The sequence below is a fragment of the Protopterus annectens genome, chromosome 8.part0, assembly GCF_019279795.1.
Source record: "Protopterus annectens isolate FY-2018-M chromosome 8.part0, PAN1.0, whole genome shotgun sequence".
NCBI classification, from domain to species: Eukaryota; Metazoa; Chordata; order Ceratodontiformes; family Protopteridae; genus Protopterus; species Protopterus annectens.
This window is the reverse complement of record NC_056741.1, coordinates 194,409,043-194,436,201: the sequence shown is the minus strand read 5'-3', so window position 1 is coordinate 194,436,201 and position 27,159 is coordinate 194,409,043. Positions and strand designations below refer to the sequence as shown.

Below are 27,159 nucleotides of genomic sequence, written 5' to 3'. Positions count from 1 at the left end.
CTTTTCCATTGCCTTTTTCTTCACCAATTCCAGCAGCATGATGTTGCTCTGTGTATGTTCTCCAGAAATCTACTCAATTTGTGAGGTATGGGCAGACCTGTATACTGTGCTTAAGGTGTGGTCTGATCAGTAAACTATACATAGGTTGTGGGCTGGCCAGTCTGCTGTACTTATGGTGTAGGCTGATCAGTGTACTCTCCTTAAGTTATGGACTTACCAGTATACTGTAATCAGTGTATGAGCTGACCAATATATTATATGGAACAAAAATTACCTCATTGCTTTAGGCCTGCATGCCATTTAAGACTCATCTCAGCACCATGTTTGCTGCTGTTAATGGTCACCTAAGCCTGGTGCAAAAGTGCTTCTTTCCTGCTATGTATCCATTACTTTAATCTCCCTCTCATCTAATGCTTCCAGCTTGGATTATTCTGGCACATTTTCCATCTCTTCTCACTGAACCTCAGCCATCACCTTCCTGCCATTTGGTTGGCTTTTTGCCTCTTTTCTTGTGAACCTAAAGTGAACAGACAACAATAATCATTCAGGCAATTTTATTTCTTTTTTTTTTGAGGTTGTCTTGCAAAACTAAGATAGTATCATATAAAAAAGTGCCCATTCTTCTAAACTGAAAGTGTTATGTTTCATGGGTTCATAGGTAAGCAAGAGGTTAGATGCCCTTGCTGGCCATTTTAAACTTAGACATTTGCCCTTTTGGCACTTGAATTAACTTAACCCATTTGATGTTACATTGGCCTTGCCCATCCCATGGTCAGTAATTATGTATTACCCCTATTGGGAATAACTGAGAACCTGACTTATGTTTATTATGTTGGTCAAATGTAAAGTTATACTTACATAGTTTCATAGCTTCATAGTTTTGAATTACTGCATAAAGGCCAAAGAAACAGGATCCAATTTCATTGAATATGCACCTGGTACTGTTCTGGTGGTGTAGATGGATAAAGAGCTGTATACAGCCCAAACAACCCAGGTTTTGATTAGTGACTCATATTTCTGATGGAGTGTGAAGGAATGATAGGTGTCACCATCCCTTGTCAGTGGCTGACTCTTTGGGTGTCTCTTGTGATGATCCTTGGTGGAGGCTGGAGACATTCCACTAGGAGGACTACACCAAAAGGGGGGGGGGATAGAGTGGGGACAAGGCAAGGGAGTGATACACTGTAAGTTCCTATTGCATGCCAGGCCCACTGAGGTACCACAGTTGATCAAAAGAAGGGGAAAGCAACATGGGGTAGGGATATAGAAAAATAGAACTCCCTATTAGATGTGAACAAGTAGACCCTCAGGAGACTTCTCAAGTTCCATGTCAGCTCCATCTCTATAGAAAATGGTCCAAGAGGGTTTAAGAATGCGTCTGGCAGCCACAGCAAAGGATGTGGGGCATTTTGTAGGGGACAGAATAGTTAAATGATAATGTGTTGTCAGCCAAGGTATCTGAGTCTATAATAACAGTGTTCGTTTGGAGGGGGTTTATCATTAATGCAGTGTTACACAAGGAATTTCTGTTTTGGGAATACAACCACACTGCATTTGTTTGCATTTGGTTTTAGGTCATGTTGGTACACAAGGAGCTAGCATAGACAAGCTCCTATTGATGTATCCTCCCAGCATGCAACCAAGAATAGACTTTGTTAGCCACAGACAATTAACCTAAGGCTAGATATTATAAAAGAAAATTCTGAAAAGTAGAGAATCCAGGACTGAACCCTGTGGCTTGTGAAATTCTTACATTCAGAACACCACCAACTACCTTTGCTGATTGAATTCATTCTCTCACCTAATTGTGTATGTTGTGTTGTGATAACTTAAGGGTAATATCCATATTGAGGATTCTATCAAAGGCTTTGGCCATGTCAGGATATGTAGTATGTATTTAGTGACCATTATCCATGGATATGGTGATCTTTTTAAAGAATTTATTTAAGTTTAGCAGTCAAAAACTACCTTTGACTAAGCTGAATTGATTAGGGTCTAGGTGCAGAATATTGCTCTGACTAGGTTAATGAATTTGGCTAAGATACATTCTATAAAATTTCATGTAATAGTTGTGAGGCTAATAGATACAAATTGCCTGGAACGTAGATGCTGTGACATCATTGTAGCACTTTTTTGGGTATTCTAGAAATATTCTATACAGAAGCTGATATTAAAAATGATAATGGGAAATTCAACCAGACTGTATTTGGTTCTGATTAGGAGGTAGCCCAGTATTTTATCAGGACCAGTGGTTGCAGTTTTCTTGGCTTTGAATAGTGCTGACAGGGCTTGATCAATGATGATTTTTCTGGGAAGGGGGAATTGAAGATAAGTCGGGAACAACTGATTGGGAAGGTGGCATGAACTAAGAGCTAAATTTATCCACTAGGATATTGGCTATTGACTCAGGATCAGAGTATGTAATATTATTAAGGTAATCATTTAAATTGCCAAGACTTGCCATGACAAATCCCAGAATCCGGAGACTGAATGATCAAAAATCTGGACTCACATGTATCTCTGATATTACCATTTCTTGCAATATTCCCTCTTTAATTCAAAGTGGAATACATAGTCTGGTCCTTGAAGGGCTCCCTTTGATTCTGTGGACCATTGCTCTATAGCATGTGATGTACCCACTGTCGCCAGCAGAAAACGTAATACACAAGTGCATTTCCTGGTGAAGTCCCATTTGCATAATACCAGACTCAGAATGTACAAGATTACACTCTGTACAATTAAATGAATATCTGAAGACATCCAATTCCATTTATTCCTCAGTCACAAATCCATAATGTATTTCACATTCTCCTTTTCTCGTTTTATTAATTGCATTCTGATTAAGTAATGAGATAATGAAAAGTTAATTAGGAATCAAACTGAACAAGCCTGCCTTGAACTGCTCACCTATTTTAGTATTCATTTATTTATTTATTTGTTGTTTGGATTTAGAAGATTATTGTTATTGTGTCTCATTTAGGCACATGAACAGAATAATTACCTTTTTGTTTTTAAGGTTGAATGATTATGTTATTGGAAAAAAAAATAAAATGCACAAAAAATCTTTAAAGTTCTATTATAAAATTCAATAATATTTCAGTAAAAAGAAAAAAAGCTGATCTGCATTGCTTTCATACATACTTTGCAATTCAAGAACAACAGTTGAAAACAACCTCCAAAGAACCAGAAAAATGGTGAAACCCAATTTTATTTCCAGTTGTTAAGCGCTTTCGTTAAAAAACTTCATCAGAACAACAAGTACATACTAAAAATACTCCAAATATATATCCCTACTACAAGTCACATGATATTATTAATTAATTCAACAGCAGTTAAAGTCATATACACTTTATATTATATTTTTTTTACAATTAATTAAAAACTGATACTCAAACTCCAAATATAATACATATATAAATATAAAATAATAAAATAATAAAATCTAAATCACCTTACTCCTTAATGCATAAGCTTTAATAGGGGGGTAATGGAACAACTGTCATTTAACCCAGGGTAGTTTTAGGCATTTAAAAATATTTGCCTTCTCAACTCACACCTGTCTAAATGTTCATCCATAATCCACCCTTGCATATCTTTTATAACTTGTTCAATAATAAAAAAGTTAAAACTATGGTTATTAAACCTCTCCACATGTCTATAAAGTACATTAGTGGATTTTTTGTTCCTAATGTCTAAAATATGTTCATAAATGCACTTCTTAAAATGTCTACTGGTTTTTCCAACATAAAAAGCTGGACAGTGGTTACATTGTGCTAAATAGACCATATTAGACATATTGCATGAATAACTCCCCCTCACATTATATTTCCTCTTTCTTATCTGAAAGGTATTCATAGAATTTATATAAGAGCATGTGGAACAACACCCACACTTATTTGTACCAGAACAAGCTCTGTTATCCGTACTATGTGTTTTCCTTTCTAGTCTCATCTTTAAAGATCTATCCTTCCTATATACCACTATTGGTCTTGGACCTAATTTTTCCATCGTATCACCATCTTTCAGGAACACAGCCCAATTTTTACAAATACTCTCAAATATTATTGAACTATCTAAATTAAAGGTAGTGATAAAACTGAGTGTATAGTTTTGATTCACATTTACTGAATCTCTATCTGCAATTTCTATTCTTTGTTGTCCCATAATACATAAAAAACATCATCCCTCTTGGTTTTTACTTCTTGATACACCCTGTTCAATAAAATCATAAGGAATTATATCAATAATAGTATTAGGAACAAAAAAGCCACTAATGTACTCTATAGACATGTGGATAGGTTTAATAACCATAGTTTTAACTTTTTGATTATTGAACAAGTTATAAAATATATGCAAGGGTGGATTATGGATGGACATTTAGACAGGTGTGAGTTGAGATATTTTTAAATGCCTACAACTATCCTGTGTTAAACAGTTGTTCCATTACCCCCCCTATCAAAGCTTATGCATTATGGCATAAGGTGATTTAGATTTTATTATTTTATTATATTATATTTATTTATGTATTATATTTGGAGTTTGAGTATCAGTTTTTAATTAATTGTAAAACAATGTATAATATGAAGTGTATATGACTTTAACTGCTGTTGAATTAATTAATAATCTCATGTGACTTGTAGTAGGGGTATATATTTGGAGTTTTTTAGTATGTACTTGTTGTTCTGATGAAGTTTTTTAATGAAAGCACTTAACGTTAGTTAACTTAACGTTAGTCAGGTCTGACCATAAGCTAATCACCCTTAACATCCACATCCCACCCCAACCCCCCAGTAAAGAAACCACCATAAAAAACTTCTCCAAAGCCAACTTCATGCTACTCAAGTCAGAAGTGACAAACTTCATGACACCCATGCAGACAGGTACTGAAAGTTCAACTGCTGAATCCTACACTAAGGCACTGTACGAGCACATCCACTCATGCATGAATCGTGCCATCCCAAAAAGAACCAAAATGCTCTCATCCAAAAAAAGGAAGCCAATCTGGTGGTCCCCTGCCATAAACAAACTTTACAACAAAAGGAAGAAACTTTTGCAGAAAAGAGGAAAATCCCAGGATGCAAAAAACTCCCTTACTAGCCTCAGTAAGAAACTGAGATGCCTCATAAAATCCTCCAAAGCTAGTTACGAAAATAAAATTGCCAAAGATTCCAAAGACAACCACAAAGCATTCTATAACTATGTCAAGAATCTAAATGGCAATGCTCAGATCTGCTCTGAGCTAAAACAGAATGGCATTAAATATACAGATCCGAAGGATATTGCCAATATCCTGGCAGATCGATTCAGTGCCAACTTCACCCCCTTCTCACCCCCTAAATGGCCTATCTCAATACCGGATGATTGCCAAATTCCAGTAATAATAGCCACACAGGTACAAAACGCACTCTCTAAAGCCAAGAATACAGCATCCATGGGACCAGATGACATCCCGGGCTGTGTACTACATGAACTACAATATGAACTGGCACCTCACCTAAGTGTCATGTTTAATCATAGCCTCACCTCAGGTTTCGTGCCCACTGAGTGGCACAGAGCTACAGTTATCCCAATCCACAAGGGGGATCCACCTTGGATCCCGGAAACTACCGTCCCATCAGTCTGACAAGCCTTATCTGCAAGGCCATGGAGTGTATTATCATGGAACTTATAAACAAAGACATTGGCAACCTTCAAACACTGGACCCCACCCAGTTTGGGTTTGTGAAGGGCCGATCTTGTCTCCTGAACCTGATTGACTTCTTTGGATCAGTCTCCAGAGCCATGGACAAGGGTAAGGTGGTCCACACAGCCTATCTAGACCTTGCCAAGGCCTTTGACACCATCCACCACTCTGGAATCATAGATAAACTTACTAAGTTGGGCATTAATCCCTATGTCACCCAATGGGTTGCTAAATGGCTTACTGATAGAACCCACACTGTAAAAGTAACCGACTCCAAATCCAGCTCCAGACAAGTGACAAGTGGAGTACCTCAGGGTTCAGTCCTGGGGCCGTTCTTGTTTGGCATCTACTTCTCTGAAGTACAGGTCAACACTAAGGGACTCTGGCTAACAAAGTTTGCAGATGACTGCAAACTGGGAGCCATTAATGAATCCCCAAATGATGTGGATACTCTACAAAAGGGCCTTACAGAAACAGATGCTTGGTGCCAGAGCCATGGGCTCAAGCTCAATGCCAAGAAATGTATTGTTATCCCCTTTGGGAAAAAACATGTATCCATGAATTACCATATAGGTGGCAGTACACTAAACACAGAAAGTGTGATAAGAGACTTAGGGACACAGGTGGACAGTGGTCTCACCTTCGATAACCACATCACCACAACAGTCAGGATATCCTTCTATGTGGCACACCTCATCACGAAGGGCTTTTCATCCAGAAAAAAGGAGGTCATTGTCCCACTGTACTCATCCCTCATTGGACCCATTATAGAATACAATGCCCCATTTGGTATGTACCTCTCAAGACATCTGCAACAACTGGAAAGGCCTCAGAAATACCTCACTAAAAGAATCACAGGCCTAAAGCAGATGCCCTACGCTGACCGCCTTAAAAAACTCTAGCTGCACTCTGTCACATATCGTCTGCTCAGAGGCGATCTCTGCTTAACATACAAGGCCATGTCAAACCCAGAGCTGTTGGACATGCTACACTTAAAGAAATCCCAATCTCTCAGAGCTACATGCTCCAGGGATCTAAACCTTGTCATCACAATAAACAAAACATGCTGGAGGGATAGGTTCTTGACCCAGAGACTCCCCAGACTCTGGAATAGATTGCCCATACATGTCAAGTAGAGTGCCTCTTTGGACCTCTTCAAGAGGAACCTTGACGATTGGATGGGAGAAAAGAAATTCACCCCAGGGATCACGTCAGTCGCCCTGCTAGACAGGGGTCCAGGAAAGTAAATAATGTGGGAAGAAATAGCCAGGGAATTGTTATGGCTAGGCTTGTATAGGCCCTAGGGCTGATAGCCTAGTACCAACCTATGAACCTATAAACCTATAACATTGTATTCCAGCATTTTTCTGGTTCTTTGGAGGTTGTTTGCAACTGTTGTTCTTAGTTTGTTCTTATTGGCCTATACTTTGCAATTCAAACTACTGAATGGTCCTGTATCTGAATTTGTAGTCTTGATATCAGATACCCAGATCATTAACCAGTTACTTATCCTTAGTATAAATTTCACTAGATGTATTCCATACAGCAAATGTTGAATCATTCACTAGATGCCCAGAAAATAAAGAAGAATGGATCTTGAGGTAGTTGGTGCAAGATGGAAACATAAACATTGGTGAGATTCATTTCTAAGGTGTACAGTACCTGGTATGATAAGATATGTACGGAACTGTATCTGTAAATCTGGGCTTCCACTACAAGCTACGAAACTGACTGCGCTGAGGGTCAGAACACCTGAGATGCATTTGCTGAAAAAATGGCTAAAAATATTTTTAAGCATTTTTTTGCGGTTGGCAAGCCTCCCCCCTGCACTCTGTAATATATAGGAATAAGCCCATGACACCCCCTCCAACTTATCCATACCAATTCCATGGGCACACCAACATGAAGAAAGGGGAAATCCCCTAATAAGGACTTCACTTCAGGATGAACTCGCCAACAGTGATTTACTATGAATCTGTGATCATTGGCAGGTTGAACCTTAGGCAAATGAACCTTTAGACTTCAATCTTCATCCACCCATAGATTACCCATAATTCTAGAAACATTATATAGTTTCCAGTAATAATACTGAACTGGATTGCTTTGGTATTTGACCCATGGGCATTTTGTTCATGCATGCAAAATATGATGATATCACATGATAAATAAAAGGACAAGAGATGAATTTTAAAATAACTTGATGAATTATTTTTGAGCGCTGTGTAACACTTGTATAATTAGGAACTATAGACCATTTATTTTCATTATCAACTAACTAATTGTTTATTTATTCAGATATATATACAACAGACCTGTCAAAGGAACTCTTAAAGCTACAATATGTCGACTCTTCTATTTAAGGATCTCTTCAAATATTGTGGACACTGTTTGCCAGGAGTATTCTGGACAGGTAAAAGGTTTTCTATTCTTTTTTCCTTATAGCCATTTTTGCTGCTTACACTGGCACTTATCTCTTATTAAATTATTAATTTATTGCCAACATAGAAATGTCTCTATTATTACATTACTCATTTTCTGGTAGCATAGACACTTCTCTCTTATTAAATTATTAAACTTTTGTGATATCTGTAAGTTATTCTCCTCTAAATTCCCTCTCTGTCTCATGCAATGATAGCAGTAACATTAAAGTATTGCCTCAGTTTACCACCACACAAAGATACAGATACTCTGTAAAGGCTGAAGAGCCGAGGTGCTAGAGGAGTTTGCATTTTATGTTTGTATTTCCTGCTAACCAGATTTTATCAGATCCAGTGTGTGCTTATTTTACCTGTTGTGTGGGACTATATTGTGGACCAACTACTGGATTGGACTATAATTTTAATAAAACATAAAGTAATCACTGGCTTTTTTCTTCGTGTGGTGGTGAGCTGTTTTGTTTCCAGTTTGTAGTGAAGTATCGCCTCAGTTTGTTTGTGAAAAATACAGAAATAAGTTCAGTGAGCCAACACAGAGAAAAGGATTGGGAAAATATCTGAGATCAGCTTTGAGACTAATAGTTCTACTATGACACATCAACTTTGAGAAAGCCAACACTCTGAATGTGAGAATACAGAAGGGTGAACAAATTATTTTTAGTTTTTATATATTTTTTTCAGGATTGTAATTCCCATTGCACCCTAATGTGGCAAGCCCCATACCCACCCCAAACGTATATGTAACATCTCAGCTGTTGCACCAGCTCATAGAAGGATGAAACTCACAAAACAAGGGAATCATTGCCAACACACTTAGAAATGACAACACCAATGATTTCCTATGGGAAACAACATTCAGCATTATGCTGTTCATCTTGTTTTTCTTCATGAAACTAATGTTCAAGAAATGTCACTTAGTTCAACTGTACAGAGGATGAGACTAACATATGTACATCAGTTATGAATTCAGCTAAGGGAGAATATTCCATTTTGATGAGATTGCATTGCTGAGCTCCACAGCTCTGCCTTTTTGTCATTATAAGCATTCACAAAATGGAAACTATATTTTACTTTTTGTTTTTATTAATCAGTTCAATTAATTCTGACAGGTATGAGGTCTGGATTTCTTTGGAATTTTATTGCAACTTCCAGAATATAGCCCTTGTTCCCCAAAACTGTAACCTCCATTCCCTTGCAATGCATATTTCTGGACAGCATACCTTTTCAGTGTTAATTTGTCAATAAAGAAATTGCTGAAATGACAGCTTTAAGTGAACAAAATACATAGTTCCAAATAAGCAATAAGAGATTAAAGACAATAACAAAAATTTATAACCATAAATCATGATAAAAATGCCACTTAAAGAAATTATAGCACACCATTATGCAAAATGACTGATTTTTTATAACATTTATTGACTGGGAATGACTAACTGGGACAGACCCCATTTTCAGAGGGCACCCAGGGAGAAACACTTCAACCACATGTCTTTGGAATGTGAGAGGAAACTGGAGCATCTGGACGAAACCCACATAAATACAGGGAGGACATGCAGACTCCAAACAGAAGACACCCCAGCAGATAATTGAACTGGAGAACCTCTTGTTGTGAGGTGACAATGCTAACTGCTCAATATTGCATTGTACACATTTTAAAATATGTACATCATGGTATATAGGCATATACTTGGGTACATACATGAACTGTTCAGTTGTGGACCCTTCTTACCCATGACCGAGGTACAAAGATATATACTATATATACACATATATAAACGGTCATATGCATTTGTCAGGAATAGTATTACTAGTAAAAATAAATGGTAAAACGTTTCCACGTAATGTTATACAAGATTTTAATACTGTTTTACATACACTTATTGTTTAATGTTGCTAAATCTGTTGATTTTTTCTGCTCTGTCATGTATACAGATTTATTATTTAGTGGAGTGAAGCATATGAATGCAGTTACTGCCATTGCACTGCTCTAAACTGATCTGATAAAGCCTCATCTATGTATTGGTAGTTAGGCAAAAACACTTTAGATTCCTGAGTTTATTATTTTGTCTTTTTTTTTCCTTACTTGCATCAGTTTCAATAACAGCAGTAAACTGATGGTATTTCTCAAGGCAAAATGCCTATTTTACTTTATGTCAGCATAGTCACCCTACCTTAATCATATCTCTAAGTCTATCTAATAAACCTCCCTAGCCTCAGTTTATCTGGCCTGAGGCAATTCTGCCTTCCAGCACTGATTAGATTCACCACTTCCTAATAATTAGTGCTGGCATCACACATTTAGTTTAAGTCTTTTTTCAACAAAGATTCACACATTTGTGATATCCCTCCCATCATAGATTCAGCTTGTCTTAGTTTACAACCTGTAACATCTGCACTGTTTTAGTATATAAGGCTATTGGCAGTGAACCTATCTTTATATTATAGCTAATGTTTTTGTACTGAATTAACAATCTGATTTATTTTATACTTCTTTCAATTATAGATGGATTAATATCTTGCTAAATTCAGTTTACTACCAAGGGCTAGAGAGTCCATGCAGTTGCATGTTTGTCCACTCTCCCTAGACACCTCACAAAAGGTTTTTTGCTACAGGCCTGTTACAAGACACACTTACTGTTGGCTAATTGATTTCCATGCTCTTTTATAGGTATTAATATTGTGACAACTAGAACTTATGATGCATGTTACTGACAATCTCTTATAATGTACCTGTTCTGACAGCATTTAGATGGAAATAAAAGTCAGCAGCCTCTTTCGTCTTTAAGCCTATTTGGTTCACTGTCATAGAACACTGCAGTTTATCATTGACCTAGCACATACAAAGCCCTTTCTTTTCTCTCTGAATACACTTATAATTGATGTATCACTAGAAAGTAGAATTCATCCTGTCATGGAAAGAGTGGTATGCTCCTGACAGAAAGGATACAAAGTTACAGCTTCAGCCAGATTGCCCTGACTATTTGCAGTTATACTTGCTACAGTATTAATCTGACTGGTCGCCACTTATTATTTAGTACTTGTTGCCCAATCTAAACATGGCAAACAGCATCTCTTTGTCACATCACAGATACAGTGAAGTATGAATAGTTATACATAGGCTGGGACGATATTTACACAAAGTGTTTGTATCAATTAGGCACTGGCTACATAGGACAGGAATACAGCACATAAGCTATAACCTATTAGCTACCAATAGGTGTAGATATGTAGAACAGGAATGAAGGATGAGTCTTTGCCTTTAGTAGCTTGGATTAACAACCTATGACATACGCTTATAACTCCAGCTCGAGTTAATTAACAATGATCTCTGTGTTAAAGCAGATAAATACTGAATTTTATATAAACTGGATTTAGATCTGATGAAGCCGTTTTAAGGGAGGAAGCTCTCATTTATTTGTTTTTCAATAAACAAGTTTTGATTTTTAAACAAGTTATAGTTGCTTGATTCTCTAAAATCACAGCTGAGCTTGTTTACCGCGCGTTATTCTTTTTTTTTTGATTTTTTAGGATTCTCAGTCAGCAGATTTGTTGCTCATGTGTACCAGTTTTTCATGTGGTCGATATACACATATATGCACATTTTAAAGGAGGCAGTCATCCTTTATTTTTTGGGGGGAGATGGAAGGGCATTGGTTCATCTGGAGGAATCTAATGTCACCTAGAGTGAGCATGTTATTTTTATATTTATTTATTTATATATTTATTCATTATCAGTCTACATGCTTCTTTTTGGTGACCCGTGTCATTCTTTCTAAGCAATAAAGATCAAATCCTATCTAACCTTCCATCTCATTCCAAAATCTAACTCCACACCAACAAAATTAATAAGACTTACTGGACCGATAGGTTCCTAACTCATTGTATTCTCATCCTATGGAAACAAAGTTACCACTGCAGGTGGCTATATGAATAGATGGATAGAAACAAATTAGTATAGAGTATAAAGGATTTTTATTTTCATTTTTTTTAAATCATGACTCAGAATCACGGCCGGCTTTAAGCATAGGCGAACTAGGCAACCACCTAGGGTGCCATACAAGTCAGCCTTGCAAAGGGCGCAATTTTTATTTAGGTGTTTATTTAATGTATTTTTCTCAGGCCATAAAGTTTGCACTCTTCTCAGCCCCCTGTCTCTAAGTTAAGGGTGCTGAAACCCTAGGGCAAGGGGGGGCGAGTGCCCATCCACTTTTACAGATGCAGCTGTAGGCTTCAACAATTTAAAAAAAAAAAAAAAAAAAACAGTTCTTTACTACATGGTAAGAGTCTTCTCCTTTAAGGTGGAACATGTGTGCGTCACAACATCAGCATGGATCTAAATGCATTCTGCAGTATGGAGTGAAATTTAAGCATGAAATTCACTTAGGACAGGATAATCCAAAACTTAGCTGAATCTGCATGTCCACGTGTGGTTGTTTGCTTTACAAAGAAGGTGCATGTGTGTGTGTGTGATTTTAAACAGTTCATTTCTGTATAAGAGAGAAAGTGTGTGTGTGTGTGTGTGTGTGTGTGTGTGTGTGTGTGTGTGTGTGTGTGTGTGTGTGTGTGTGTGTGTGTGTGTGTGTGTGTGTGTGTGTGTGCACGTGTCTGTGTGTGTGTCCCTGGCACTGTATGAGTTTTTGAGGGCCATTTGGTAGAGTAAAAGTAGAACAGAATATACACAGAATCACATACAAGGGTACCAGCCTACATTTCAAAGATAAAATCTGTTTTGTCTGTCAACGAGGTAGGGTCAGCATCTGCCCTTCTTTCTACAGGACAGAACTAGTAATAGCAGCTATATCCATCCGAAAGGGGTGATCATATAACAAGAGAAAAAACGCAAGCCAAGTCTATTCTTCCATAGTAAATGGAGTTTGCTGAATGCTGTCCAAATACTGCAAAAAATTTAGATAATGATTGCCTTTTCTAAAACTTAACCTTATTGACTAATGCAGACAATGAAAATTACAAACAGTAATATAGAGAATTTTTCATTGCCTCATCTAGCCAACATTTTTAACAGTGCATCTTAAATTTTTGTATTAATCCATTAGATGAAGAGATGAAGGTACTGTATCACATTGACCTACAAAATGTTATATTTATCTGGATAAGAAAAAAACATTTATACAATGATGTCAATTTTGTTATTCTTTTACTTACACACACACACACACACACATATATATATATATATATATATATATATATATATATATATATATGTGTGTGTGTGTGTGTGTGTACAAAGTAAACACAAAGTCAATGAACTGCAAAGGTGAGGCTTCAGAACAGCAGCTTCAGCTTAGTAAAAAATATACTCCAAAACAGCAACTTCAGCTTGATAAAGTGTATACTCAAATTTCTCTAACCACAGAACAAAGATCTGGATTCCACTCAGCTGCAACACAATTTTATTGGTACACAAGCACTTTCACAAACAGCTTCTTCAGGTGTATAACAACCATTAAAATACATACCCCTTATATAGCACTTAAAATCAGTCACATGACTCTGATTAACCATTTTTAAAGGCATATATACACATTCTAAGTGTTACTTTCTTGATCTATCATTGCATCATATATATATGTGTGTGTGTTTTTATTCTGTATTCCTACTCTGTTGTTTATTATGTATTGTTTGGTATACTATTATCCATTATGTAAAAATTCCTTTCTTGTTTCTCTTTGTATTGGAGCTTTTTTCCGCTGGGTCTCTGCTGAAAATGTTATTTTTTTTTTTGCTCAGTCGGACTTTCCTAGTAACCAAGTGTCAAATAAAAATGAATGTATAAACGATTTCTATGGTGATAGCTGTTCAATACACAGGCAAATAATGCTAAAATGGTTAGATTTACAGCACTGGATGTTGAAGAAATTGTTGATTTTTGAGTGACACAGGCATCTAATAATTAACTAGAAGCTATGTGTGCATTCTGACAATATCCACTTCACTTTCAAATATTAAAAAAAGAAAAAAAAGATTCACATACACATATACTTACACACACATATACATACACACACACACACACACACACACACACACACACACACACACACACACACACACACACACACACACACACACACACACACACACACACATATACATACACACACACGCACACATATACACACACATGCATTTACATACACATGAACACACACACATACATGCACACACTTTTGCATGTAGGCATACAGATACAAACACACACGTACACACACTCATTTGCTCACAATCACACATGCATGCACAGAAACAGACACAGACACACACAAACTCTTTTATACCTGATCACCCAGACCAGACTATGGTTTTGCATCATGCACCTGCTTCTGTGAGTCTGCGGACCACCGTTTTCAAAAGTGGGTCTCGGTCCATAAAGGCTTGGGAACCACTGCTCTACACCAACTACCAGACTGCTGACACAAATGAGTTTGAGTTTCAGTGCATTTTTGATGGTTTCAGTGCATTTTTAAGGGATTATGAGTTTTAGTTCATTTTCACAGAATTTCATAGTTTCATAGTTTCATAGTATAGTACTAGGCTATCTGCCCTGGGGCATTTGTAAGCCTAGCCATAGTGATGTGGCTTTTGCCACCCCATGAAATGAAATAAAAAAAATGTACAGAATATCTATACTGTCTGTGCCTCTAGTAGTGGTGAAGACAGTGAATATCCCATATATAATAGAGAATTAGTTTGTAGTGAGCTTCAAAGGAAGAAAGTTTACTGCTTCTCATGCTAAGTCTGTTTTCAGTGTAAAACTGTTTTGTTTATCAAATGGCACACTGTGTTGTAGAATTTGAAAGCAGTGTTAGTAGCATAATTGTCTTTGGTGCAGGAGGCTATGGATTCTACACCAGCACCATGTAGATGGAGTATTGCTATTGCAGTGCCCATTTGATTGCTGATTATTTGGTGCATTTTAAGTGGGAATAGGGGTTCTACACTCCTGAGTATGTCCCCCTTTGTATGAGATGCCTAGTAACTATGAACTCTTTGTATGACATGCCAAGTAACTATGAACTTGCTGTCAGTTTTAGTTATTTGCTATTGTAATATTAATGGTAATATAGGCAATTAATTCCTCAAGGACAACAGGCACTGAATTTGTAGATGAAACATTGAGATGTAAAGTTGTTTGCTGGAGGCAACATCTTCATTAGTTCACTAGTTATAGATCTCTTTAATGTGGAATTGTTCAGATGATTTCTCTTCTGCAGAGATTGTTTGTATTGAGTGATATTGATGGATTGCAATGACAGAAGTCTGAGTGGCCATTTATGGTTGAAATTTTCTGAAATGTGTAGTTTTGTTATTATTGGTTTATACATTTTGTTTCATTGCTTATTAAAAGAATGTTTAAAACTACAAATTTAAAACACATTCTACTAAGTGGTACTGTATTATATAAGGAATGTAATTTAATGCAATGAGGAAGGTGAATCAAAGAAAAAATACATATATGTATGGCCCTAAAAATGTGTGCAGGAAGTCTGTTTTAAAAACAGCTCAAAAGTAAACTTAATCCTCCACAGGGCAGATGCATTTTCTATAAATGTAGGTTTTCATGCCGTTTCAGTGGCAGATTAGTTTACTGTTCATGCTAAGTTTGTTTTATTGTGAGACTGTATTATTTGTTTAGCAAATGGCTATCTGTGTTTGTGATATTCTAATTTAAGCTACTGTACACAGGGAGGAGAGAGGTTACAATTCTACTTTCACTGAGCTGTAAGGCTCACTCACCTATGCCAGAGTAAATTCAACTATTTAACTTAAGCAACCCTTTGAAGCAAAGCATATGGGCTTCTGTTTTCTGAGGACATGACTTTTATAGTAAAGTATGTGGTATGTGTGAAGGAGCACCAGATAAAGCAGCTTTATTAAAGGAAAGTTCCATCTTCCCTTGCAGTTTAAACTAAATTACAAAATATATTTTCTTCTGTACATTTAAATAATTGAAGGAAATGACTGGAGTGACTTTCTTGGGGAGTGGCCTACCTGTGGGCGTGGCTCATAGGGGTGTTTCATGAGTATGGTGTGGGTGGGGCTTAAGGAGTGCCGGACCACTACTTCTCCTAGGGCACCATATCAGCTAAGGCCGGCCCTGCTCAGGATGCCCACTCCACCTATCTGGACTTACATGAATCCATCAAAATTCAACCCTCTACCCTGATCCTGGGTGATTTTAACTACCCAACCATTGAGTGGAAGACCTATTCTAGCTCAAACACAAACTCCCAGAGATTCCTCAACTTCATCAATGCCAATGAATTGGATCAACTGGTTAACATCCCCACAAGAGGGGAAAATATCCTGGACCTGGTACTAACCAACATGATTAGCCACTGTAGCACCCCGACAGTGTCATCCTCCTTGGTAAGATCCAACCATAAAGTGCTCACGTTCGAAGTTACCATCTCCCTTAACCCCCCCACCAGGGTTTAACAAAAAAACTTTTCCAAAGCTGACTGCAACCTCATGACAGCAGGTATAAGCAGCTTCACAGCCCCATCCCTTCAGATGGAATTAGCACTAATGTCCAAGCCTACACCAAAAAACTATATGAATACCTACATAACTGCATGGACTCAGAAATACCTGACAGAACCAAATCATCTTCCTCAAGGAAGAGCAAACCTGTCTGGTGGACAGCAGCAATAAACAAACTCTATAGTAAAAGGAAAATATTGCTATCTAGGAACAACAAGGAGCAGGTGTCAGGTTGGAAGCAATCTGTCCTTTGTCTGAGCAAGCAAATAAATCACTGGTGAAATACTCTAAGGCTGTCTTGAGTCCAAATTGCCCACATCCACTAAGGACATTCACAAGGCCTTCTTCACATATGTTTGCAATTTCAAAGGTAACACCCAAATCTGCTCTGAACTGGTAGTCAAGAACACCACCTACACAAATGCCATAGATATAGCCAACCTGCTGGCAGACAGGTTCAGTGAAAACATCACCCCCTATACCCCCATCAGTAAACCAGGACATCCCCAGCACCTGCCCCTCCCCTCATCACCATGGACCCCATCTCAAAGGCAAAAAGTGCACCCTCCATGGATGTGTCCTACATAAACTCAGGCAAGAGCTCTCAGCACCATTAGGCACCTTATTCAACCAAAGCCTGACCACCAGCTTCAGCCCAGCCGAATGGAGGACAGCCACTATCATCCCTCTACACAAAGGTGGGACCTCCACTGACCCAGGCAATTACAGCTCCATCAGCCTAACTAGTCTGATCTGCAAGGCCATGGAATGCATTATCATGGACCTTATAAACAAGGACATTGGCAACCTCCAAATTCTTTTAACCCCACACAGTTTGGTTTTGTCAAAGGGGGATCATGCCTGTTAAACTTGGTTGACTTCTTCAAAACAGTCACTGAAGTCATGGGCAAGGGGTAGATGGTACACACCACCAACCTTATCTAGCCAAAGCCTTTGATACTATTCCCCACTTGGGCATAATAGATAAACTGTGCCAACTAGGCATCAACTGGTATGTTACCAGATGGGTAGCTAACTGGCTCACTGATAGAAGTCAAAATAGGAGAAGTCACCTATAGTAGTAGACCTGTAATGAGCAGTGTACCCCAAGGATTGGCCTTGGGGCCTCTGCTGTTTGGGATATACTTTTCTGAGGTGCAAGCCAAAACCAGTGGTATGTGGCTGACCAAGTTTTCAGATGACTACAAGCTGGGTGTTTAAATTCCCCTAGTGATGTGACCATCCTCCAAGACACCTATCCAAACTAGCATGGCCTCAAACTGGATGCCTAGACATGCATCATTATCCCCTTTGGGAAAAATGATGTCCTCATAGCATCCCTGTACTCCTCCCTTATCAGACTCATTATAGACTCCAGTGCCCCTGTGGCATGTCCCTTGCCAAGTACATGAAGCAGATGGAGAGACTGCATAGGTTCTTGACCAGGAAAATCCAGGGTCTCAAAACCTAACCTATACAGATAGGCTAAAAGCCCTGTCCCTCTACTCAGTCTCATACAGATTGCTCAATGGTGACCTGTGACTGACATACAAGGCCATCTCAGACCCAGCCTTGATGGAGTTGCTGCATATCCATTAGTCAAACTCCACTTGTGTAACTCGCATGCAAGACCTCAACCTGATCTGCAACATTAATAGAACTTATTGCCAGGATAGATTTGTGTCCCAAAGACTTCACCATCTGTGGAATAGACTCCCTCTCCATGTCAAGCAGAGTATCTGTGATGATACACCTTTTTCATTTCAGCACCATGAGAAATACTGCATTTGCTTAGTTATTTAATTGATAGCTGCTTTCTTGCCATCTGCTGTTTTTACTATGGATCACCCACACACACTTGACATGCCTGACAACACCCAGTACCTAGGTTCTTCTTCTATGTAGAGGGAGCTTCTTTTATTTTTTTTTTTTTATTTTAAATTTGTTTACTGGGAAAGTCCGACTGGACACATGTCCAAATTTACAATGCTGCACAGGGAGAAAAGCTTGAAAAGATACATTACATAAGAAAAATTAAAAAAATAATTAAAAATTCAAGAACACAGAAGGAAACAATAAAAAATTCAGAGCAATAGAATCAAAGTTCAAAACACTTACATATTTTTGAGGATAAAAACCTGCATTGGTAATTGCTACTGACAACAGTTACTGTTTGTTGACTATATGATAAATAGGTCCTTGATCTATACAATAAATATATTCAGTAATGACATTCTTTGAGGTATGATTTGAATAACAGTCTTGCCGGGGAACTGGAATCACATAACAGTACCCTCATTTCAATGAATTGTCATGTATTAACCTGAGGAATAACAGGAACATAGTCAGTTTGAATAGTGGGTTTTCAGGAACATTTTAAATTGTGTAGTAGAGGTATTAGGAGTTATATGGTTAGGTAGTGCATTCCAGATTCTTGCAATAGTGCAACCAAAGAGACTTACCAGCATCATTCTTATATTTTTTGACATTTACGAGGTTCTGGTTAGTCAATCTTAAGGGTGTAGCAGTAGTATAAGGCTGAATTAGATCCTGGAGTGCAAGGGTTTTATCAGGAAGGTAGTATAACTTGTGTGCTACTGATAATTGATTGAGTAGCAGTAGTTGAGGGAGCTCAAGCCATTTAAGCGGCTTAAGGGACAGTCAGTGATGTGACCTGTATGAGGCTTCAGTAGCAAACTTGACAATCTTGTTATAGCAAGATTCTATTTTGTTTAAATAAGTCCGGCGGAGATTAGTTAGGATTGGGGAGACATAGAGGAGAATGGATAAGAGATGAGTCCTTGCTATTGTATCTTTGGTATGTTTAGTGATAAACTGTTTGTTCCTGTAGAGGAGCCAAAGCTTTTTGTTTACTTTCTTGATGGTTTGAGCTATGTGGATGTTGAATCTCAGGTTGTTGTCATTTTCTACACCTAGCAGTTTAGTGCGTGTGGTTGGACTGATTTGGGTATTATCTTTGGAATTTATGCAAAAATAGTTGTTGGGGGAGGGGCTACCTGGGCTGAAAAGAATAAGTTTTGTTTTTTTGGGATAAAGAATACGTTTGGTGTTAGTGTACCATTTTTCAGCTAAGGTAAAGTTATTTTGGGTTAGGGTATGCAGTCCTTTTATTGTGGGGGTGGCACATATAAGGGTGGTGTCATCAGCATATTGTACTACTGAGGTAGTGGTTGTGGAGGAAGAGAGCTGGTTGGTAAAAAGAGAGAACAGCAATGGACCAAGGATGGAGCCTCGAGGGACACCTAGGAATAGAGATAACAGAGGGGACAATTGGTTTTGCCATAGGACTGCTTGTTGATGGCCTGGTAAGTAGCTGTTGAATCAAGAGATAGAGGAGGGGTTAATGTTTAGGGTGGATAGGGATTTGAAAAGCATATTGTGGTTAACCATGTCAAAAGCTTTTGATATGTCTAAGAATATGGAAGATACCAAAAGGCCCTTGTTTCTGTAGTGGTTCACTGTGTTAGTGAAAGACAGTAGTGCTGTGGTGGTGCTATGGGAGGGTCTAAAGCCATGCTGTGCCTTAGATAGCAGTATGAACAACTCTTTCTAATATTTTAGATAAGGGTGATGGAATAGCGATTGGTCAGTAGTTAGTGAGTTCTAAGCAGTTACCGCCTTTATTGCAGTGGTATAATATGTGATATTTTCCATAAGGCTGGTACCACACACTCTGATAGAGACCTGCTGATGAGACTAGTAACAGGATAGGCTATAGCTTCACAGCTATCTGAAGGAAATCTGTTGGTCAGTTATCAGCAGCCAGAGCTGGTCGGTTTAAGTTTGTGAAGGAGTTTACAAATAACCTTGGTGGACACAGGGTGCAGGGAAAAGTTAGAGGAATTGTTTTGTATGTTGGGTGGGTTTGGGTAGTTGTTGTCATGTGGCTACTAGTGTTATTTTGGGCATTGGCAAGGGTTTGAACAGATACAGTAAAGCATTTATTGAATTGTTTGAGGATGTTATATTGGTTGTTTACTATCACAGGGGTTGGGGTTGTGGATTTACCTGGTTGAAATATAGTATTTATTGTGGGCCAGAATCTTTGAGTGTTGTGAACATATTTTTCTTGCATGTTTTTGTAGTAGTTAGTTTTGTCAAGTTTAATTTGTTTTTGGTTTTGTTATGGAGTTCTAAGTAGTTTTATCTCATAGTAATGGTTTTGTTTTTTGTAGAATTGCATCTGAGCCTTATCTCTTTCTTTCATTGTAGTTTTAGTTTCTTTAGTTAGCCATGGGACATACTTTGCTTTTATTCTAATGGTTCTGGAAGGTGCATGATAGTTTAAGATTTGTAAGAAAGTTGAGTTAAGGTACTGCACAGCTTCATCAAGAGACAGTTGCTTCAGGGGAGTCGGGGAGTCCAATTACAACATTTTAGTGCAGTGATGAATTTATTAGGTATAAAGGTTTTTTATTTCTAACAACTCTGAAGATAGTCTGGCTGAAGGGTTGGTTTCTGTTTCTAATTATATAGGTTGGTTGACGGTCACAGACTATCAGGTAGACAGCCAGATTTGTATGCGAGGGAGGGGTCAGATATAAGAATCCAATCAAGAATGGACTTGCGGCAGGATGATTTGTTGATTCTAGTGGGGGATGAGATTAGATGGGTAAACCCATGGAGGTTAATGTAGGTAGAGGGCTTGTGACTGGAGCAGTTAAACCAGTCAGTATTAAACTTACCTAATAGTATAGTTTCTTGTGGAAGGCAGTTGGAGATCCAGTCTAGCAGGTTTTCCATTATAGTAATGTTATTACCTGTTGGGATATAATCGCCTATAATGTTAATATGTTTGTTGGGGTTTAGTTTTAATTTAGTAAGGATTAGTTCTACATTTTTTACTTCAGGGGGATTACCATCAAATAGTTCAATGTTGAGGTGATTTTGGAATAATATTGCCACCTCCTCTCCCTTTTTCCCCATTCTGTCTCTACGTATAATACTGTAGCCATGAGCTGTATTCTCATTATTGTGGTGTTCTTGTTTTAGCCATGTTTCAGTTAGAAACACAATCTCTAGTTTATATAGGGCTAGTAGGGCATGAAGGTTATGAATTTTATTTAATATATTTCTTACATTCAGGTTTGGGAAGAGGAGAGAGGAGATTGGTCTGTGGTATAGAGGATTTAGCTGATCTAAGTTAGGGTTGGTTGCTGTAATGGGTCCTGGAGTAGTGTTATATCTCCACTGCATGAAAGTGTTTTATGTAGGTGTAGGTAGAGTTTAGTAAGCTTGTAAATTATTTTAGCATATTTTGAGAGGAATGGGAGTTTTGTTTAGTTAACTGCTGATTGTGTAGGAAAGAGATGGTATGGGAGGAGATTTGGTCACATGGTGATATGGTGAAATTAATTAGTTTTACAGGATTGCCTATTGATTCTGTTTGCCATGGGGATGGGGTGTTGTCATGAAGTTGAGTATAGTAGGTGGTGAGGATTGAAAGAACAAGTAGAGCATAAATTGTGAAGGGATAGATTAGTATGTTTAGTAAGTGGGTGTGTACTGTATAGAACATTGTTTGTAGGTTCAGAAAGAGTAGAGTGTGTATAAGGTGTATTTTATTTAATGGTATGAGATGAGTGTCATACTGAGGGGGTGTGGTAGAGTGTGACCCTGTGGAAGTAACAATGTGCAGTGTGATAGAATAATTGGATTGTGGAAGGAGATGAGCAGTGATTGGGGGTTTTGTCTTTAACTATAAGTGTAATTGCTGCAGGGGTGGGTAGGAATGGGTGTAGGGTAGGGGAGCAGAGTGAGCCTGAGCTTAGGCAGGGTGCACAGAACTGGTTGTGCCAGGTATGGAAGGGCTAGGAGAAAAGAAAAGCAATCAGAAACAGGTAAGTCAGATAAAGTCAATTGCCTGGAAAGCTAGACTTGGAAAGATAGAGAGAAGTAGATGAGAAAGGACACTGTGGCTGAGGGTGAGGGGAGAAGGGAGTACTGGAAAGGTGGTTTATTAAAAAGAGATATAAAGCATGGGGGGTGAGAGAGAGTGGAGTTCAGAAAAAGGCAGAGTTGTTCTATTATAGCTGCAATTAATGGCTATAACCAGAAGTGTGAGGCCATGGGAGTGAGTATAGGCTGAGAAGGAATAGAAAGGGGTAGCATAGAGGGAGACTAGGAGTTATAGTGAAGACATTTGGGTGATAGGAGTGGATCACCTAGGGAGCTAAGTGATGCACAAGAGACCGCTGGTTGTGAATGGCAGATTTATTTTATAGTATGAGCTGGTAAAATACTAAATTACATACTTAATGTCTTACTTTACTAAATGTCCAGGTACTTCAGACTTCAGTGGGAAGCAGTAGTGGGTTCCCTTTTTAGTAGTCTAATTCAGTTTCAGTTTACTTAGTCTGGTAGACCACTGAGTGGGCAGCTGACGGGTCTCGCAAGGTGTAATACACTACTGAAAGAGATCACCATAGCAAAGGATGAGCAGTTGGGGCCAATGATGCTCGTGCATCACCGGGTCAGTCCTAGGTGGTCCGTTTCAGACACAAGAGAAGTGAATAATGTAATCATAAGAGATGAGAAATGCAGAGCTCTCAAGGTGTCGTGTTACTTGTCACTGCCTGTCAGTGCTAAATGCATTTGTACTCACAATTATAACACATATATGAGAACATTCTGTGTTTTACTTCTGAGTATCAATCAGTGTTTGCTAGTCAGTAGCTTGGGTTCCTGTTGATAATAGACAGTAAATCTATCCGTCACTGTTTTACCCTCTGAAACTCAAAGTACTAGATATATGCAGCTGTATTTTAAAAATAAGCTGCTTTGTTTCAGTAGTCTGGTACTAGAAATAATACATTTCTGAAGGTAGTAGTTGTGAAAAATAATATATAATAATGTAAAACAATTAATTTCTATTTTTTTTTCAAATAGAAATTTTATTGATTTTAACATATATATATATATATATATATATATATATATATGGATTCATATCAGTTGAACGACAGCTTGGAATATCGACACCAAAACATCGACAATGAAAACACCGACAAATTAAACCACTGACAGTTCACAAGCACAACACCTCATACACTCCACACCACAACAACAAAAATTAACAAACAAACAAATCACTCCAAACACCACACACAACACAAGCAAACCAAACTCCTAACAAACCAGCACTAAACCTTACATACACACCTATCGACAACCCTAACAAAACCCTAACCCCTAAGGGTCCACTACTATTGCACACTGACCCCCTGCCCTAACTAACTCTAACTCACTTAAACCAAACCCAACCCAACTCTACCCCCTAACTGCCTAACCCCCCCACCACATCCCACACCCACCCCCCAGACTTCCACAATCGCACACCTACTTACTTACTCCCCCTGACGTACCACGACACATCCACATCCTTTCCCATTCTCCTCCGCTTTCTCTCCTTTCGCTTCTTGCTTCGTCTTTCTTTTTCTTCTTTTCGATATTCCAAGCATCGGTGAAAGAAGCGTTCGTTCATTTCATATGAACCCATACATATACATATATATATATATATATATATATCACACTATCATAGCAAAATGCAGATTAATCATGAACAGCATACAGAAGAGATCCAAAACTGTAGGTGAGTAAGGGAAATGCTGTTAGGGACATATAGCTAACAGTTGTTAATTGTCAGTCAGGAGTTCAAATATAAAGTTCCAAAATTTCTCGTATAAGGTCCGTTTATGAGGGTTAGTTAGTAAAAGTTTCTGAGAAGTAAGGTATTTGATAGCCAATTCCTTAACCCCCCAGGACATCTTGGAGCGATCTATCCAGTGTTTAGTAATGTAAAATTTGACCAAAAGGCAAAGTGTAACTAGGGTATGGAATTTGAATTCTGGTATATTAAGGCTGGTAACATGTAATAATGCCATTTCCCAGGACAGGGTTGATTTGTGGTAACCCATTTTGTCAAGCCTTGCCTTGAGAGAGCACCAAATATTATGGGAGTATCTACAGAACCACAAAATATGAATAATATCTGCATATGGATAAGAGCAGCAGGAACATGAAGTGGATACATTTGAATCAAATTTGTAAAACAATTAATTTCATTAGTAGGGCACAAGGATCTACTTCATTAACATGAACTGTTTGAGTTTCACTGACTTTTTTTATACTTGAGTGAAGGTACATTTGTGATTTGCAGAAAGTCAAAAAAAAACAGAAAGATCTTTTTCAACCTGGAAACTATGTATCTTTGTCAACAACACATTTGGGAAGTGAACCTTCAAATGCAGCTTCATAAAGAAAGACTTTTGATGATGATTTTTTTAAATTCTTTCTGTCTTGTATAATCAGTGTCTTTCTGTGAACACCCTAATGCCTCACAATCTTTCCTTAGGCAGTTCTTATCAAAATCACTACTTAAATTTTACTATAATTATACTTTTCTTTTTCTAGACTAACATTACTGGCTGTTACACAACTGTCATTTTAACTGAAGACTTCTTGTTTGGTTTCTCAAATTATCAAAGTTATTTCAACATTCAAGCATCACTGGAAGAAGATGGAACAGGTACTGCCACAATTCGAGTGCATACTCTGATTTTGGTTTGTTAATTAGGGTAATAGATACAGACTCACATCATGTCAAACCATTAACATAGATTCTGAAATGTATTGCTGAGCAGTGAGCACTGACCGACTGTTGCACGTTGACTCCAAGGAAAGTTCTCAGGAACTTGATCCTGCATCAATAAGCAACCCCCAGGCATTGCTCTATAATGTTAAGTGATAGCATACAGTTGTATGAATAAAGCCTTATTGTTATATACTTATTTGTTTTTCTCTGTTTGTTTTCGTGATTATATATTTGTTTATGTATGTGTGCATAAATGCAAGTGATTTGGTAATGATACCCTTTTCATCCATGATCCTGACTCAGGACAAAATTCTATTAATAAACAATTGTGGTGTTTAGTAAAAGCATATTGACCAGAATTCATAGAGATTCACTGCACATCTCAGCAAGGTAAACACAGTGAAGCAGCAATGTGTGGCAGCAGATATCCAAACAGAGCATGTAGCACTTATGGGCAGCTAACTGCATGTCAGGGTATGTGGCAGCAGATATCCAAACAGAGCATGTAGCACTTATGGGCAGCTAACTACATGTCGGGGAGTTATCCAAACAGAGCATGTAGCACTTATGGACAGCTAACTGCAGGTCAGGGCATGTAGCAGCAGGTATCCAAACAGAGCATGTAGCTCTTATGGGCAGCTAACTGTATGTCAGGGTATGTGGCAGCAGATATCCAATCAGAGCATGTAGCACTTATGGGCAGCTAACTGCATGTTAGGGTATGTGGCAGCAGATATCCAAATAGAGCATGTATCACTAACTGCATGTCAGGGTATGTGGCAGCAGCTATGCAAATAGACCTAGCTATACAAACAGACAAAGCCATACAGTGATGTGGGGGGCAGAGCTGCCATAAAGGTTAATTACATTGTAGTGCATGGAACTTTATCTACTCCGTGTTCTACCAGTTACAAAAAAAAGGTGCAAGGGTGTTTGCTGTTTTATTGTACTAAATGCCATAAAACACATACTGCCACCACCCAAACAGTGAGCAAAAGTGAAGATTAACTCTGAGTAATAAATAGTTTAAAGTATGTTAGAAACTTTTCTGTTATGATGTTTTTTAACTTTATGGTTGTATACTTAAATTGTGTTCATTTTCTTTATTTCTTTCTATATGATCAAGAATATATTGCTTACTGTTTTCTTCATTCATTATTTAAAATGATAATATCTTAATTAAAAACAAATCTTCTTCTTCTTTTGGCTTTTCCCGGTTAGGGGGTCACCACAGCGGATCATCTTGTCCACTCATGATTGGCAGTGGAGTTTTTATGGTGTCGAGTTGCCAGCCCAGTGCCAACCTTCTACAGAAGGCAAACACATGCATACACTCACGCCTAGGGCCAATTTAGAGTGTCCAGTTGACCTACAGTATGTCTTTGGGATAAAACACTTTAAAGAAAAAAAAAAGAAATGAAGTGCAGAATGTACAGAAATGGTACAAAATACACTGAACTGACTGATATCGCCAACTTCCTGGCAGACAGGTTCAGTGCAAACTTCACCCCCCTCTCACCCCAAAAGGACCCATAACCATAACAGAAGAATGTAGAACCCCTGAAATTACAGACACTCAGGTTAAAACAGCCCTCTCCAAAAACACAGCATCAATGGGACCAGACAGTGTCCCAGGCTGTGTCCTACATGAGCTCAAAGACAAACTAACCCCTCACCTAAACACACTGTTCAAACTCAGCCTCTCCACAGGCTACATACCCATAGAGTGGCACATAGCAACGGTTATTAAGCTCCACAAAGGTGGAGCCACAACAGACCCCTGGAACTATTGCCCTAGAAGCCTGACTAGCTTGGTCTGCAAGGCTATGGAGCACATCATCATGGAACTCATTAACAGGGAAATTGGGAATCTCCAAACACTGGACCCTACCCAGTTCAGCTTTGTTAAGGGCAGATCA

At 38.2% G+C, this 27,159-nt stretch overlaps 1 protein-coding gene across 1 annotated transcript in view; it reads left to right on the top strand.

Annotated features, from left to right (window-relative positions):
- The window catches only part of LOC122808188 (alpha-2-macroglobulin-like protein 1), a 452,973-nt gene that overhangs the window by 183,953 nt on the left and 241,861 nt on the right, over positions 1 to 27,159 (top strand). The window contains exons 8-9 of the mRNA XM_044079156.1: positions 7,979 to 8,093; positions 25,060 to 25,174. Coding sequence (XP_043935091.1) covers positions 7,979 to 8,093; positions 25,060 to 25,174 — 230 coding nt within the window. The remainder of the gene's footprint in view (positions 1 to 7,978; positions 8,094 to 25,059; positions 25,175 to 27,159) is intronic.